Source organism: Vombatus ursinus, unplaced genomic scaffold (genome assembly GCF_900497805.2).
Source record: "Vombatus ursinus unplaced genomic scaffold, bare-nosed wombat genome assembly UNPS02014893.1, whole genome shotgun sequence".
NCBI classification, from domain to species: Eukaryota; Metazoa; Chordata; class Mammalia; order Diprotodontia; family Vombatidae; genus Vombatus; species Vombatus ursinus.
In genome coordinates, this window is record NW_020954671.1 from 9327541 (window position 1) to 9340862 (window position 13322).

The following is a 13322-nucleotide window of genomic DNA, read 5'->3' on the forward strand; positions in this document are numbered from 1 at the left end:
CCATGGCCGCCCCAGCCTAAATGACCCCTCTCTTTGAATCATAGGACTTAACAGTTATTTGTATGTTTGTGCCCATTAGGAAACCAAGTAATCTGTTAGAATTTTAACATCCAAATTGTTTCCTTTATCAGATCTCTTGTCCAGTGCACTGTTATTGCAAGTATTGAAGTGACTATTTGACACCCATTTACTCATTACTTTGTGCAGCACTATTTGAACTAATTGACCCTAAGACTCACTTCTTTTAACCTCCAAAGCCTTGGCTGGCATATTCCCTCCATCACTAAATGTTGGGGCCTTTTTTTTATGTCACCTCTTTTTTTTTCTGCAAATATATTTAGGGTGAAGAAGCTGAAGGAGACCTTTGCTTTCATACAGCAGTTAGACAAAAATATGAGCAACCTCCGAAGCTGGTTGGCTCGAATTGAATCTGAGCTTTCTAAACCTGTTGTTTATGACATCTGTGATGATCAAGAAATCCAGAAGAGACTTGCTGAACAGCAGGTGGGAAAACTGAAAATTAGCATTTTAGAATGTAGTTCATTCTAACTTTTTAAAAATGTGTTTCAAATTATTTCTTTACAACTTTTAGCACAGTAGAATGTTCATATCATATGCTGGTTTCTTTTCAGAGAAAACTAACTACATGTGCTCATACGTGTATAAACCATTCCATTTACTGGGGTACATGTTTCTCTCATCCACAGTCTTCTGTGTTAAAATGCAGAACTGCCTTCTGTAAAATACAGAACTTGATTTTTGAAATAGGTGAGAGAATTTAGGGACATGATCAATTTGGAAGCCTTTGAATCTAATGAGTCTCTTTTTTTCTTCTAACAAAACTTCCTTGGGCCTTTAGACACATTCTCAGGTGTGTTTATTAGTTGACTGTGATAGAAGCGGCTGGAAACAGGGTTGGACCATTAGTCACTAAGGACTGTTAGTTGTTATACATTTCTTTAAGCCGATGTTACCTATAGCTTGAAAAACCTTTCTGGTCCATTATGTTCCTGACTGACTCTCTTCACAAGTGTACTTGCTCCATCCCCCGTCTCACACCCAAACAGTGCCCGAGATCTATTCCTATGGGATTATAGATTTAGGACTAAAAGGGAACTTGGAGGCGATCTAGTTCTTTTAAAGAAGCAAAACTGAGGCCATGCGAGGTTAAATGATTTACCCAAGGTTAAACAGGTATCAAATGACAGAGCTGACATTTGAACCCAGATCCTCAGACTCCTTACACCAGTGTGCTTTCTACTAATTCCATCTCCCCTCTTCTCTAGAGAGGTAAGATTTAAAAAAAAAAATCTAAATGATTTTCCTTCATCCTATTTTCCTTAGCCCAATGGATTGACTTGGTATGGCAAAAAGTATGGTTGTTCATGGATGAGCATTGATGTTCATCACTGTTTTAAATCCTCACCAAATTTCACCTTCACAGAAGTATTAGTGGCTTCCTCTCACAGGTCAAATGGTCAATATATGAGAAGTACTGTGCTCAGATTTCCAAAGTATGCGATGACAGAGGTGAGATCCCAAATAGATCAGGTCTTTATGTGTTAAATTTTGGCAGAAAGTGAGGCATCCATGAGTGATATTCATTAATTTTACTTGAGTGTATACAAGTTATATAATTGCCTGTTTTTAATTTGCACGTACCCTGATAATGATAAGAGGCATTATGGCACAATGAAAAGTATACTGGGTTTGAAGTCGAGGGAACCTGAGTCCAGATCAGAGCTCTGTAACTTACTTCCTATGTGACCAAGGCAAGGTTTTCTGGGCCTTAGTTCCTCAACTATAAAACAAAGAAAGAGGTTGGAATAGATGGCCTTTCTAGTGCCTTCTAATCTAAACCATGTTCTAGTGTGGGTCATTTATTAATACTTGGGAACTGTTTTGCTTTCTCCATTGACTCTTATGTAAATAGATTTGAACAAGTGTTTTTTTTTAATTTGACTGTAAAATGATGGTTATAAATAATTTACCAAATGGCCTAATACAAAGTTAAATACACATTATAAAATCCTTTTTAATTTTAATGTTCTTCTCAGGTTTGATTTGGTACCTTTCAGGTGACTATTTCTCCTTAATGTAATTGTCTGCAGCATTACAACTAGTTTGATCCCTTAAAATGAAATATTCTGACAGCATATTAACCTTGCTGGTAGCCATTATACTTAGAGTGAATAACTAATTGCATCAGGTATTTAATTTTTACTATCTCTCTGACTCCTAAAAGGAAGACAGACTGGCTGTCGGTTGAGGGCTTGTCATTTTTTCCCCGACATTTTACAAGATAAAACCTGATTAAGATGCAATCTTTTGGAGATATCATTTGAATTAACTATTGTCCTATTGACCTCTTTGTTCTTGAAAGGAAATAGTTGTTGTTGTTCAGTTGTGTCCAACTCTTTGTGACCCCATTTGGGGTGTTCTTGGCAAAAACACTGGAGTTGTTTGCCTTTTCTTTCTCCAGCTCATTTTATAGATAAGGAAACTGAGGCAAACAGGGTTCAAAATAACCCTGTGCCCAAGGCCATACAGCTAGGAAGTGTCTGCAGCTGGATTTAAACTCAGGAAGATGAGTCTTCCTGACTGCAGGCATGGCACTCTATCCATAGTGTCAAATAGCTGCCCCAATCTGAAGGTGGTTAACCTGTAGTCCTATTTTGAGACCAGATGATCACAGATTTAGAAATGGAAAGGACTTTACAGATCTTCTAGTCCAGCACCCTCATTTTACTGATGAGGGAACTAAAGGCAAAGAGAGGTTAAGTGATTTGGGTCACACAGATAAGAAGCATCAGAGATTAGAACCCTGTTGTTCCTTAGCACTAATGACTATACCTCACTGAGGTCTCCTACTTCTATTACCAAGACTTACAGAATTGATTTCCAATGCTACTATTCATATAACAAGTTAGAACTTTCTTGAATTAGAACTTTAAAAGGCTACAGTAATTTATTGTGTGTTCATGTAAGCCACTACCCAAAGACATGACCTGTCCTCAGTACTGAAAACCAAAAATGTAGATCACCAAGGAATTACTTATGATCATATTCATTTATATTACAACTATCCTTCTAAAACATTTTTCCTGATTGCATAATAGAAAATATGACATTGTTGCTTTCAAAAATAATATGCCGTATAAGCCCCTGTTTACCAAAGAGATGTCTTCTACTCCAGATTTCAGTCCCTAATACCTTTCGATCTATATAACTCAGAACCTTTGCTATCAATGGGTTGCCTCTAAGCCCAAACAACCATTGTAGAGAAGAGAATGACTTCATAATAAGAATACTTTTGGTACTTCAGTAACTACACCTTTTTAGACGGGGGTGGGATCTCAGTAGATCTACTTTAATTTCTTTCATTAATGAATGAGGTTCTAACAATGTCTTGACTATCTAAGGAAATGGCTTAGTTAAAAGGTGATTTCCAGTTTTATGATTTAAGATATGAAATGCTTTGGGTAATTCACATTTGTATCTTCTTTCCTACTCTCTTTTTCCTAACTCCCTTTCCTCTTTATTTCCTTCCCCTTTTATTCTTCCTGACTAGCTTATTTTCTCTAGTTTCACATCAGCCCTTGAACAGACCTCTCATTCTGGCCAATCGCCTCCCCTTCTCTGCTCACCATGCAATTGGCTATAATAAGTACACTGTCACATATAACTCAATCAGAAAAACAGAATGAACAAGATACCATTTCAGAAATCATGTACAGAGGGTGTTTTTAGTTACTTACAGTGAGACTTCTTAATCTATCTCTGCTCTTGGTTCCAAAGTTGTCTGAAGCAGATTTTTACATAAAATTAAGGGAGTTAAGGTTGGCAGGATGTGATGATACTAACAATATTGAGTTTGTTTTGGTGAGCCAAGTAAAACTTAGAGCTTAGATTTTTACAATAATGCCATCAAATTGATTTTTACATGTTTCAAGGTAAATATTGTGTAGTACAAAATATCCAATAAGACATTTTGTCTTTATGATGAAAGCAAAAATGTCGGGGGCAGCTAGGTGGCACAGTGGATAGAGCACTGGCCCTGGAGTCAGGAGGACCTGAGTTCAAATCTGACCTTAGCACATAACACTTACCAGCTATGTGACCCTAGGCAAGTCGCTTAACCCCATTGCCTAGCCAAAAAAATAAAAAATAGAAAATAAAAAAAGATTAGTTTTCTTTAAAAAAAAAAAGCAAAAATGTCCTTTTAAAATGTCTAAATTCTATTTTGGGAAGACTTAGGGTTTGGGTTTTTGGTTTTTTTTTACACTCAGATTTTTTTTTTTTTTTAATTTTCAGTGTTCTCTGTTCCTTGTCATATACTATGTATCTCAATTTTCCTTTTTCTGTTGCTTTATCTGATACAATTTATGGTAACTGCAGAAAACTCTTGAAAGTTAACTCTTAGGTATACAAATATTACAAATTAATGTCTCTGAAATGAGCTTGCCACAAGACTTTCTACCCTTGCTGTGTAAATTAACCCCATGCCAGGCTTTCAAGAAAAACTGCTGATACGACTCATAAGCACTAGACTTAAAAAATCTTATTTTAACATATCTTGATGAAATAAAGTACTTTGTATCACCAGCATGAAATCAGCAAGTTTAAAAAGAGCTGGTAATTCTGTGACACGGCGAAGACTTTGTGAAATTAGAATAATTTCTTTAATCTAGTCTAACCTACAAGGTTAGAATGTTTTCTTTAACAACTGCTGGGAAATATTAGCCTGTGTAATTTGTCAGATTACTTATCAAAAGGAATAAATTGACTAAACTATTATATTAGCACTTGGATCATATTCTGTACTGGTTTTTCTGGTTTGTTTTTGGGGGCTGGGTAGGGGAAGGGTCCGATTGAGTGTACTTGTCAAGATCTACGTTTTAAGTCACAAATGATTTTTTTAATAGACCTTATTAATCTGATCGTTCTACCTTCCACAACACTCAATTTGATACACAAGCAGCCGGCTTATACTAGCAAACAGACTCACAAGCAAAGCAGCCTCTTCCTCATCACCCCTTCATCCAATCAGTTGCCGTTGTTGAGTCTCATTGATTCTGTCCTCTCATCTCTCATATCCATTTCCCACATGTGGCTACTGTACTAGCTCAGGCCCCATTTACCTCTTAGGGGGATTGTTGAAATAGCCTCCTAATTGCTATCTGTCTGACCTCTCTCCAATCCATCCTTCCCACAATTGACAAAACAATTTTCCACAGGGATTGTTCTGATAATGAACAATTGAATTTGGAGACAGAATCCTGGGTTCAAGTTCTGGCTGTGCCGGTTACTACCTGTATGACCTGGAATAAATCATTTAACTTCTCTGGGACCTCAGTTTTATCAACTCTAAAAAAGACAGAGGTGGATTAGGTGACTTGTTCAGTCCATTTGTTTCAGTAATGTCCAATTCTTTGTGACTCTATTTGGGTTTTTTTTTTTTTTGGCAAAGATCCTGGAATGGTTTGCTATTTCCTTTTCCAGCTCATTTTACAGATGAAGATACTGAGGCAAACAGAGTTAAGGGATTTACCCAGGGTCACTCAGCTAATAAGTGGCTGAAGCCAGATTTGAAAGTAGATCTTCCTGACTCCAAGCCTGGTGGTATATCCACTCTGCCACCTAGCTGCCTCAGATAACTTGTATGGCCCCTTTAAATCTATGATCCTACTCCCACTCCCCTGCTCAAAACTTTCATTAGCTTCCCACTGCCAGGCTAAGCTTGTATTTTTATTATACACAGGCAGACATTTAAGGCCCTCTAAAATTTGGCTCCAACTTAACTTCCCTAGGCTTACTCCTTGGAATGACTTCTACCTTTAAACCAGATTGAATCATTAGCAGTTCCCTGAACTCACTCCTTCATTTCTCATCTCTGGCTTTCTGATCTAAGGGTCGAGTCTGATTCGGATCTGATTGAAGGGTTATCTTAGCAACCACCTTGTCCTGGATGAATCCTTCCCTAACACATTCTACTCCAACACAAGCTATAATAATAGCTTGCGTTGCCCTGCTCTTGCCCTGTTTGAATGTTCCAGAACGTTTGTCTGATTTCTGCTTTGTCCTTTTTTTCTTTTATGTTTATATGTGTTCGTGTTCTCTTCTTCTCTCCCTCTATCCTCTGCCCCTGTAGATATAATGAAAGCTCCTGGAGGGTAGAGACTGTTCATTTTCACCTCTGTATCTCTTAAGGCCTTGATTTTTTTTTTTCAAAGCAGATGAAGTGATCTCATTGGTGTAGGGAGTTCCCAGTAGGAGCTTAACCTTAACCAATAATTTTAAAGGAGTAAGAGCTCCCTTAACCAATGGGAATTAGCACATGCTCTGCAATTTTGAGTCTTTGAGAGTTGATTACCTATGGCACTGAGAGGTTAAATGATTTGCCTATGGTCACATATCCTAAATGTGTCATAGGCAAGTCTTGAACTCCAATCATTCTGACTTTGCCATCCCCGATTCCACTCAAATCCCTGGAACAACACTGAACATCCTGACAAGCTTAAAGACAAGGAGCCAAAGAATTTCCATAGTCCAAGAGAGTTATATGTCATTCTCTAAGAGGTACATACATTCTCCCCTTTACCTCTTATCACCACTATCAATGAAATAATAGCTGATGCCAAAAAGAAAATATACCAGTGGATTATGTACCCATGTGGGGAGAGTGTAGGTAGGAATGTGTTTTGCTGTAAATCACTAAATGTTTTTTTTTTCTTTCATATTGACAGGATCTGCAACGAGATATTGAACAGCACAGTGCAGGGGTAGAGTCTGTATTTAATATATGTGATGTCCTGTTACATGACTCTGATGCCTGTGCCAATGAGACAGAGTGTGATTCAATACAACAGACAACTAGAAGCCTAGATAGACGGTGGCGAAATATTTGTGCCATGTCAATGGAGCGGCGAATGAAGTAAGAACTTTGAAAATGTGCCTTGGTTGTTTTATGTCTAGTGAGCCAGGTGCTCTTCCAGAGGACTCCTTGCTACCCTAGGACCCTCATACTTTACTCTTAATGTGTGAATTACTACTAAGAAAATAGAAACCAATGTATACATGAAATATTTATTAAGAAATTGATTCAAGAAGAAAACTCTTTAGTCTTTTTAAAAAATAGCATCCACAAACCTAGATTACATTCCTTTATATAGTATGGTGGAAGGAACACTAGAAGGGGCAACTGGATGGCTCAGTGGATAGAGCAGTGGGCCCTGGAGTCAGGAGGACTGAATTTAAGTCCAGCCTCAGACACTTACCAGCTGTGTGACCCTGGACAAGTCACTTAACCCTGATCGCCTCCAAGAAAGAATGAACACTGGAGGCTTAGAGTTTTCACTGTAGCTCTATTGTGGTCTCCAACCTGGACCCTATGCAAATCAATCTCTGTGCCTTATTTACATCTATGAAGGTTACAGGTAGCATAGGGGAAGTGGTCAGAGCTCTTCAAAAGAAAGAATACAAGTTTCTTGAGGGCTGTGGCTATATAATTTTGTCTTTGTATGCCTAATACAGTGTCTGATACCCAGTAGATGAGCTAGAAGGATCAGGCACTTCAATTGACACAAAAATTTTTTGATTTTACTTTGAAATAAACATTTTTGTCCTCTCTATGTTTTCTTTGCCTTATGAATAAAAAAAATATGCACTGAGTTAATTGATTCATTTTAGTCATTCAAAGTTAAATTCCATTTCTTCTGATGTTAATAATTGCTTGTTTGCTTTATTGATTGAAAGGCATGTTAAGTCTGGGATACTGTTTTTCAGAGTAGCAAACTTTTGTGACATGCATGTTGTCCCCAGAAATAAAGGGGAGGTCCATGGGAGATGGGAGCAGACCTTAGCTAAAAGAAAAGAAAAGGGCATTCAAACACAAGGCAGTGAAAGAAGGATCTGTTTTGTTTTTTTTATTTTTAAAGTTCTTTTGTTGCCCTTCATTTTTCTATTTGGCCTTTCCCCTTAAACCTCCTCTCTCCCACCTGACACATTGAGACCTTCCTCATAATAAAAGAAAACCAATCAACATAACAACTGTGTCTAGCAGGTAAGCTCATCCCACCCACCTTTCAATCAAGGGGAGGGAAGTGTGTTTCATTACCAATTCTCCCGGACTGAGATTGAATGACTTATTTTAGAGAACTGCTTTCTTTCCACCAGGATTGAAGAAACATGGAGACTCTGGCAGAAGTTTCTGGATGATTATTCTCGCTTTGAAGATTGGCTGAAGTCAGCAGAGAAAACAGCTGCCTATCCAAATTCATCAGAGGTGTTATACACAAATGCTAAGGAAGAACTGAAGAAGTTTGAGGTGGAAACATTCTCTTATTCAAAAAAAATTTTTTTAAAAATTTTCAGATCCACATTTTCTCTTCATCCTCCCATCCCCAATTGAGAAAGCAAGAAAAACAAAACCCCTGTTACAACATGTATAACCAGTCAAAACAAATTCCCACATTGGCATGTCCAAAAGTATGTGTGTATGTGTGTGTGTGTGTGTGTGTCTTTCTTTGCAGTTTTGTTATTATTGTATAAATTGTTCTCTTGGTTCTGCTCACTTCACTCTGTATCAGATAATACAAGTCTTCCTGTCTTTCTCTGAAACCATCTTTTTCATCATATTTATAGCACAATAGTATTCTACTGCATTTATATACCATAACTTACTCATCCAGTCCCCATTTGATGGGCACCACCCCTCATCCCTTCAGTTAGGTGGAAACTTTTCTGACCTAGTACTTAGTAGTTATATAGTGATCAAACCTGAAAAGGGTTCTCATTTCAGCTAACAGGACTTTTTCTAAGTTTCCCATAATTTCTCACATATATGATCTGTGGTTCTTGATGTTAATATGGGTTGTGACTGGGAAGCTAGCTTCTAAAGCATGGCATGGGAAAGAGGGCAGTCTCAGGATGAGCAAGTGTGTGGCAGAAATAAATCCACAAAGTATCAGGAGCTTTGAAAGAACACACTTATTGGGAAGGACCACAGGAAATATTTGCCACTAAAATACTCCCTTCTGCTCCTAATAGATATTGTAGGTTTATTGTTCCAGATGTCCAGTTGGTTTTATATAAAACTGTATTTCAGGGGCATTAATAACATGCCTCTTGTTTAGATTTTTCTAATTGTGGAAAGAAATCATCCAAACGTGTCCATTTTTCATGCTAGATGGGGAAAGTACTTTGAGGCAACTCTGACCAATATCCTATGTGTGAAACAGGCTTTTCAGTGGCAGATTCATGAGAGACTCACTCAGTTGGAGCTTATCAATAAGCAGTATAGGCGACTTGCTCGAGAGAACCGCACAGATACCGCCAGCAAGCTGAAGCAGATGGTTCATGAAGGCAATCAGCGTTGGGACAACCTCCAAAGACGAGTCACAGCTATTTTACGGAGACTCAAGGTAACCTCGAAATCAGTTCAGCTATATGCAGACTTGTGTCTTTAAATGGTGCAAACCACAGGAGAAAAGATAAATTTATGGTCTGTCAGACAACAAGCAGAAATCAAGAATTCTGAGCAAGGGTTTAAGTTCTCTTAAAATGACCTCTAAAAATATTGAAACTCAAAATTTGAAAAAAAAAGTTTGGAATTTTTCTTTACATGTAATTACGGAGAAAAATAAAAATTAAATATAAAGTATTTCAAATCTTGAAAAAATATATTTTTAAAAATGATTTGCACATTTTCTATCTTTCATTGTTGTACATAAGCTGCAATCATTCCTTTTTTTCTATATGTATCATAGGATATGATAATTAACTAATTAACGGGTAATAATGGCTTGCATTTATGGAATGCTTTAAGGTTTCAAAGCACTTTACATGCATTCTCTCATTTGATCCTTAAGACAGCCCAGGGAGTTGTTGTGTTTAGTCATTTCAGTTGTGCCCTACTCTTCTTGACTTCATTTGGGGTTTTCTTGGCAAAGATACTGGTGTGGTTTGCCATTTCCTTCTCTAACTCATTTTACAGAAGAGGAAACTGAGGCAACCAGGGTTAAGTGATTTGCCCAGGTCACACAGTTAGTAAGTGTCTGAGGCAAGATTTGAAAGCAGGTCTTCTAACTATAAGCCTGGTGTTCTATCCACTGCACCACCTTGCTACACACACCCCTCACCCTCCACCAGTGAGGTAAGTGCTCTTAATTATCCCCATTTTACAAATGAGGAAACTGACAGAGTGAAGTGACTTATCCATGGTCACTGTGCTGGTAAGTGTCTGAGGCAAGATTTGAGTCTTCCCAATTTCAAGTATAGAACTGTATCTACTTTTCCACCTAGCTAAAGCTAGGTCTATTTATATCAGCCATACCCACACTAAGAATTTAGATTCCTGTGCTGTCAGAAACCCTCAGACTCACTGCTTTGTCCGAGGTATTTCCAGAATGCAGTTCTGCTGTACATGTCTATTTATGATAACAGTGCTTTCATTTTTGCATTAAGGGATGTGCTTTCCAGAATCCATTGACACAATGATCATCTATAGATTATGAAAGATTATGGAACACTTCTCTTTTAGTCTAAGAAAGCACATTATCTTATTTCAGAGGTCTGAATCTGCCTCTTTTGTGTTTTTAAGAATATTTACTTTCAACCTTTATCATTCAGAAAATTTAGTATGTGGGAGTTTGAATATGAGTTTGCAAAACTAGAGCAGTGGGTTGGGTACCGTAAATCATCTTACTCTCTGTTCCTATACCTAAGGTGTAGTTTTGCTAAAACTTTCCTGGGAAGATGAGAGTCTGTCCTTTTCACCTTTCTTCAGAAGAAGGAATTCCACAGCTCTCCTTTGGAATCCATTCCATTTTCAACATAATGCCTTCAATCCAACCTAGTTCCATTGTTACCATTGAAAACCCTCCCTATAAAATTTCAGGTATATTAGCTTGTCTCTCCTTGCTATTTGAAGGGACATTTTTAATATTTACATTCTTCCCCTTTCCCTCTCAGAAGGTATATTCAAAATTAGAATAGTGAAAGCACCCAATGAACCAAAGTCATCCAACACTTGAATCACAGAGCAAGCATATATAGCAGCAATACTAGGGCTGGAAGGGACCTTAGAGACCTTAGGCAAATCACTCCTTGTCAGTCAAATGAGAAGCTTGATTTAGATTTAGATAAAGCCTTTTCCAGTTCCAAATTTTAATGGCATCTTGTTCAGACTTGTCTTTTTACAATGAGAAACCTGAGGCCCGGAGAAGGAGAGATTATAAAATCATCCATTTAGTGCTGCAAGAGAACTTGGGGGTCATTAAATCCAGCTGCCTCATTTTACAGTGGAGGAAACTTGCCCCAGGATTAAAGCCCAGCTCCCTGACTTCCCCGGGAGAATGGTCTTTCTTATAATGCCTCTTTCTACAGTCATCCTCTAGCGGCAGAATTAGAATATGGATCAAACATACTGTGAATCCTAGCTGAGCAGTTAAAACATACCCTTTTGTTCTTATGTTATGTAGCATTTTACCAATCAAAGGGAAGAATTTGAAGGGACCCGGGAGAGCATTCTGGTGTGGCTCACTGAAATGGACCTGCAGCTGACAAATGTGGAGCATTTCTCTGAGAGTGACGTGGATGACAAAATGCGCCAGCTGCATGTAAGGATTGTTTGTAAGCATGTCCCCGAAGCAGATCAGGCCTCCCCTGTGCCAATTAGCATGTCAGGAAGTGATCTCAGATAAACTTGTAAAAATCCTGGCTGCTCCCAAAGCTTATGGGTCACCATTGTCGGAAAGCTGTTTTCTTCTGTCAGGGAATGGATTGTAGTATGGTAGTTATTAGGGGTTTTTTGTTTTGTTTTGTTTTGTTTATCCCCAGTCACACAGAATCATATTCTCCCCCCCCCCCACCCCGCTCCCCCGGGATTTTCTTGGCAAAGATACTGAAGTGTGGTTTGCCATTTCCTTCTCCAATAGATTAAGGCAAACAAAGGCAAAGATTAAGGCAAAAAGATTAAGTGACTTGCCCAGGATCACACAGCTAGTAAGTGTCTGATTTGAATTTGTCTTCCTGACTCCAAGCCCACTGGCTCCAACCACTGAGCCATCTACCTAACTCTTTATTAGGTAATAGAAAAGGCCAAGAAGTGAAATTTCCCACACACTAAGTAATAACTCTTATACATGTGAACCATTGAAATGACAGGGTCAAAATTAAAGGCCCACTAGCAAAATAATATGGGAGAATTGCTTCTATTATTGTGTGATTGAGATATATTGTTCTTTCCTTCACATAGTGTCTAGTAAAGCATGACAAGTTTTCAAAAAGATTTTACATGGAAAAAATCCTAAGTGAGGGGAAAAAATGATTTGCTTTTTTAAAAGTAAAGAGGGGAAGTATTTTACTTTAAATCTTAAAAAATTTATTTTTTACAAGCATCTCTCCCTTCCACCCTCCCTCAATTAAACAATTAAAAAAGAAAAGATAGCTAGCCCTCATAGCAAATATACATGGTTCAGTGAAACAAATTCCCACAACAGGCTATGTTCAAAAATGTGTGTCTCAGTCTGCTTTTTGCACCCATTATCCCTTAGGAAGAAGGTTGACCATGTCCTTCATCTTTAGTCCTCTGGTATCACGGTTTGTCACTGATGAAGGGGCATATTTTAGCAGCAAATGGCAAGCTTTTTGACTTTCGACCTTATTGATAAACTCAATAGACCAATAACAAGTAGGTTAAAGAAAAGGTTTTGATTCTTTCTGCAGAGAGGAAAGTCCAGCTTAGGCCTCCATTGGAAAATATTTTAAGCAGTCCTTTCTCATATTCTAAATAGGGTTTCCAACAGGAAATCACATTAAATACCAACAAGATTGACCAGTTAATTGTATTTGGAGAGCAGCTGATTCAGAAGAGTGAGCCTATGGATGCTGTATTGATTGAAGACGAGTTAGAAGAACTCCACCGGTACTGCCAAGAAGTGTTTGGCCGAGTGGCCCGATTTCACCGGCGGCTGACCTCTCACCAACCAGTAAGAGAAATGCGTTTGTCACAGACTTTTTACAACAGAGTGAGATTGGTTCAGAATTGCTTGTTTTTGTTTTTATGAATTGGAAGTAGATATCTAAATATTAATCTGTTTAGGAGTCCATACATAGGAATTATTTTGTGTTTAACAGGTTATGGTGAGAGATTCTGGTTTCTATTTTATTATTGTTCTGCAGGGCACGGCCCCTTCCTACCATACCCTCCATGCCACTCCAATTCTAAACTTATTTTCTGATGGGCAAATAATGAGAAAGTGGCAGTTATGAAGTGTGTTTGTGGAAAGCACTAGACTTTTGTTCAATTCCATTAGGATTTT

The 13322-nt window shown here is 38.0% G+C and overlaps 1 protein-coding gene across 6 annotated transcripts in view; it reads left to right on the plus strand.

Moving 5' to 3' along the window:
* Window positions 1-13322, plus strand: part of SYNE2 (spectrin repeat containing nuclear envelope protein 2) — a 415658-nt gene that overhangs the window by 382410 nt on the left and 19926 nt on the right. For all 6 annotated transcript variants that reach the window (XM_027842877.1, XM_027842872.1, XM_027842874.1 and 3 more), the window contains 6 exons: window positions 342-504; window positions 6747-6934; window positions 8176-8326; window positions 9240-9422; window positions 11481-11618; window positions 12795-12989. In XM_027842877.1, coding sequence (XP_027698678.1) covers window positions 342-504; window positions 6747-6934; window positions 8176-8326; window positions 9240-9422; window positions 11481-11618; window positions 12795-12989 — 1018 coding nt within the window. The remainder of the gene's footprint in view (window positions 1-341; window positions 505-6746; window positions 6935-8175; window positions 8327-9239; window positions 9423-11480; window positions 11619-12794; window positions 12990-13322) is intronic.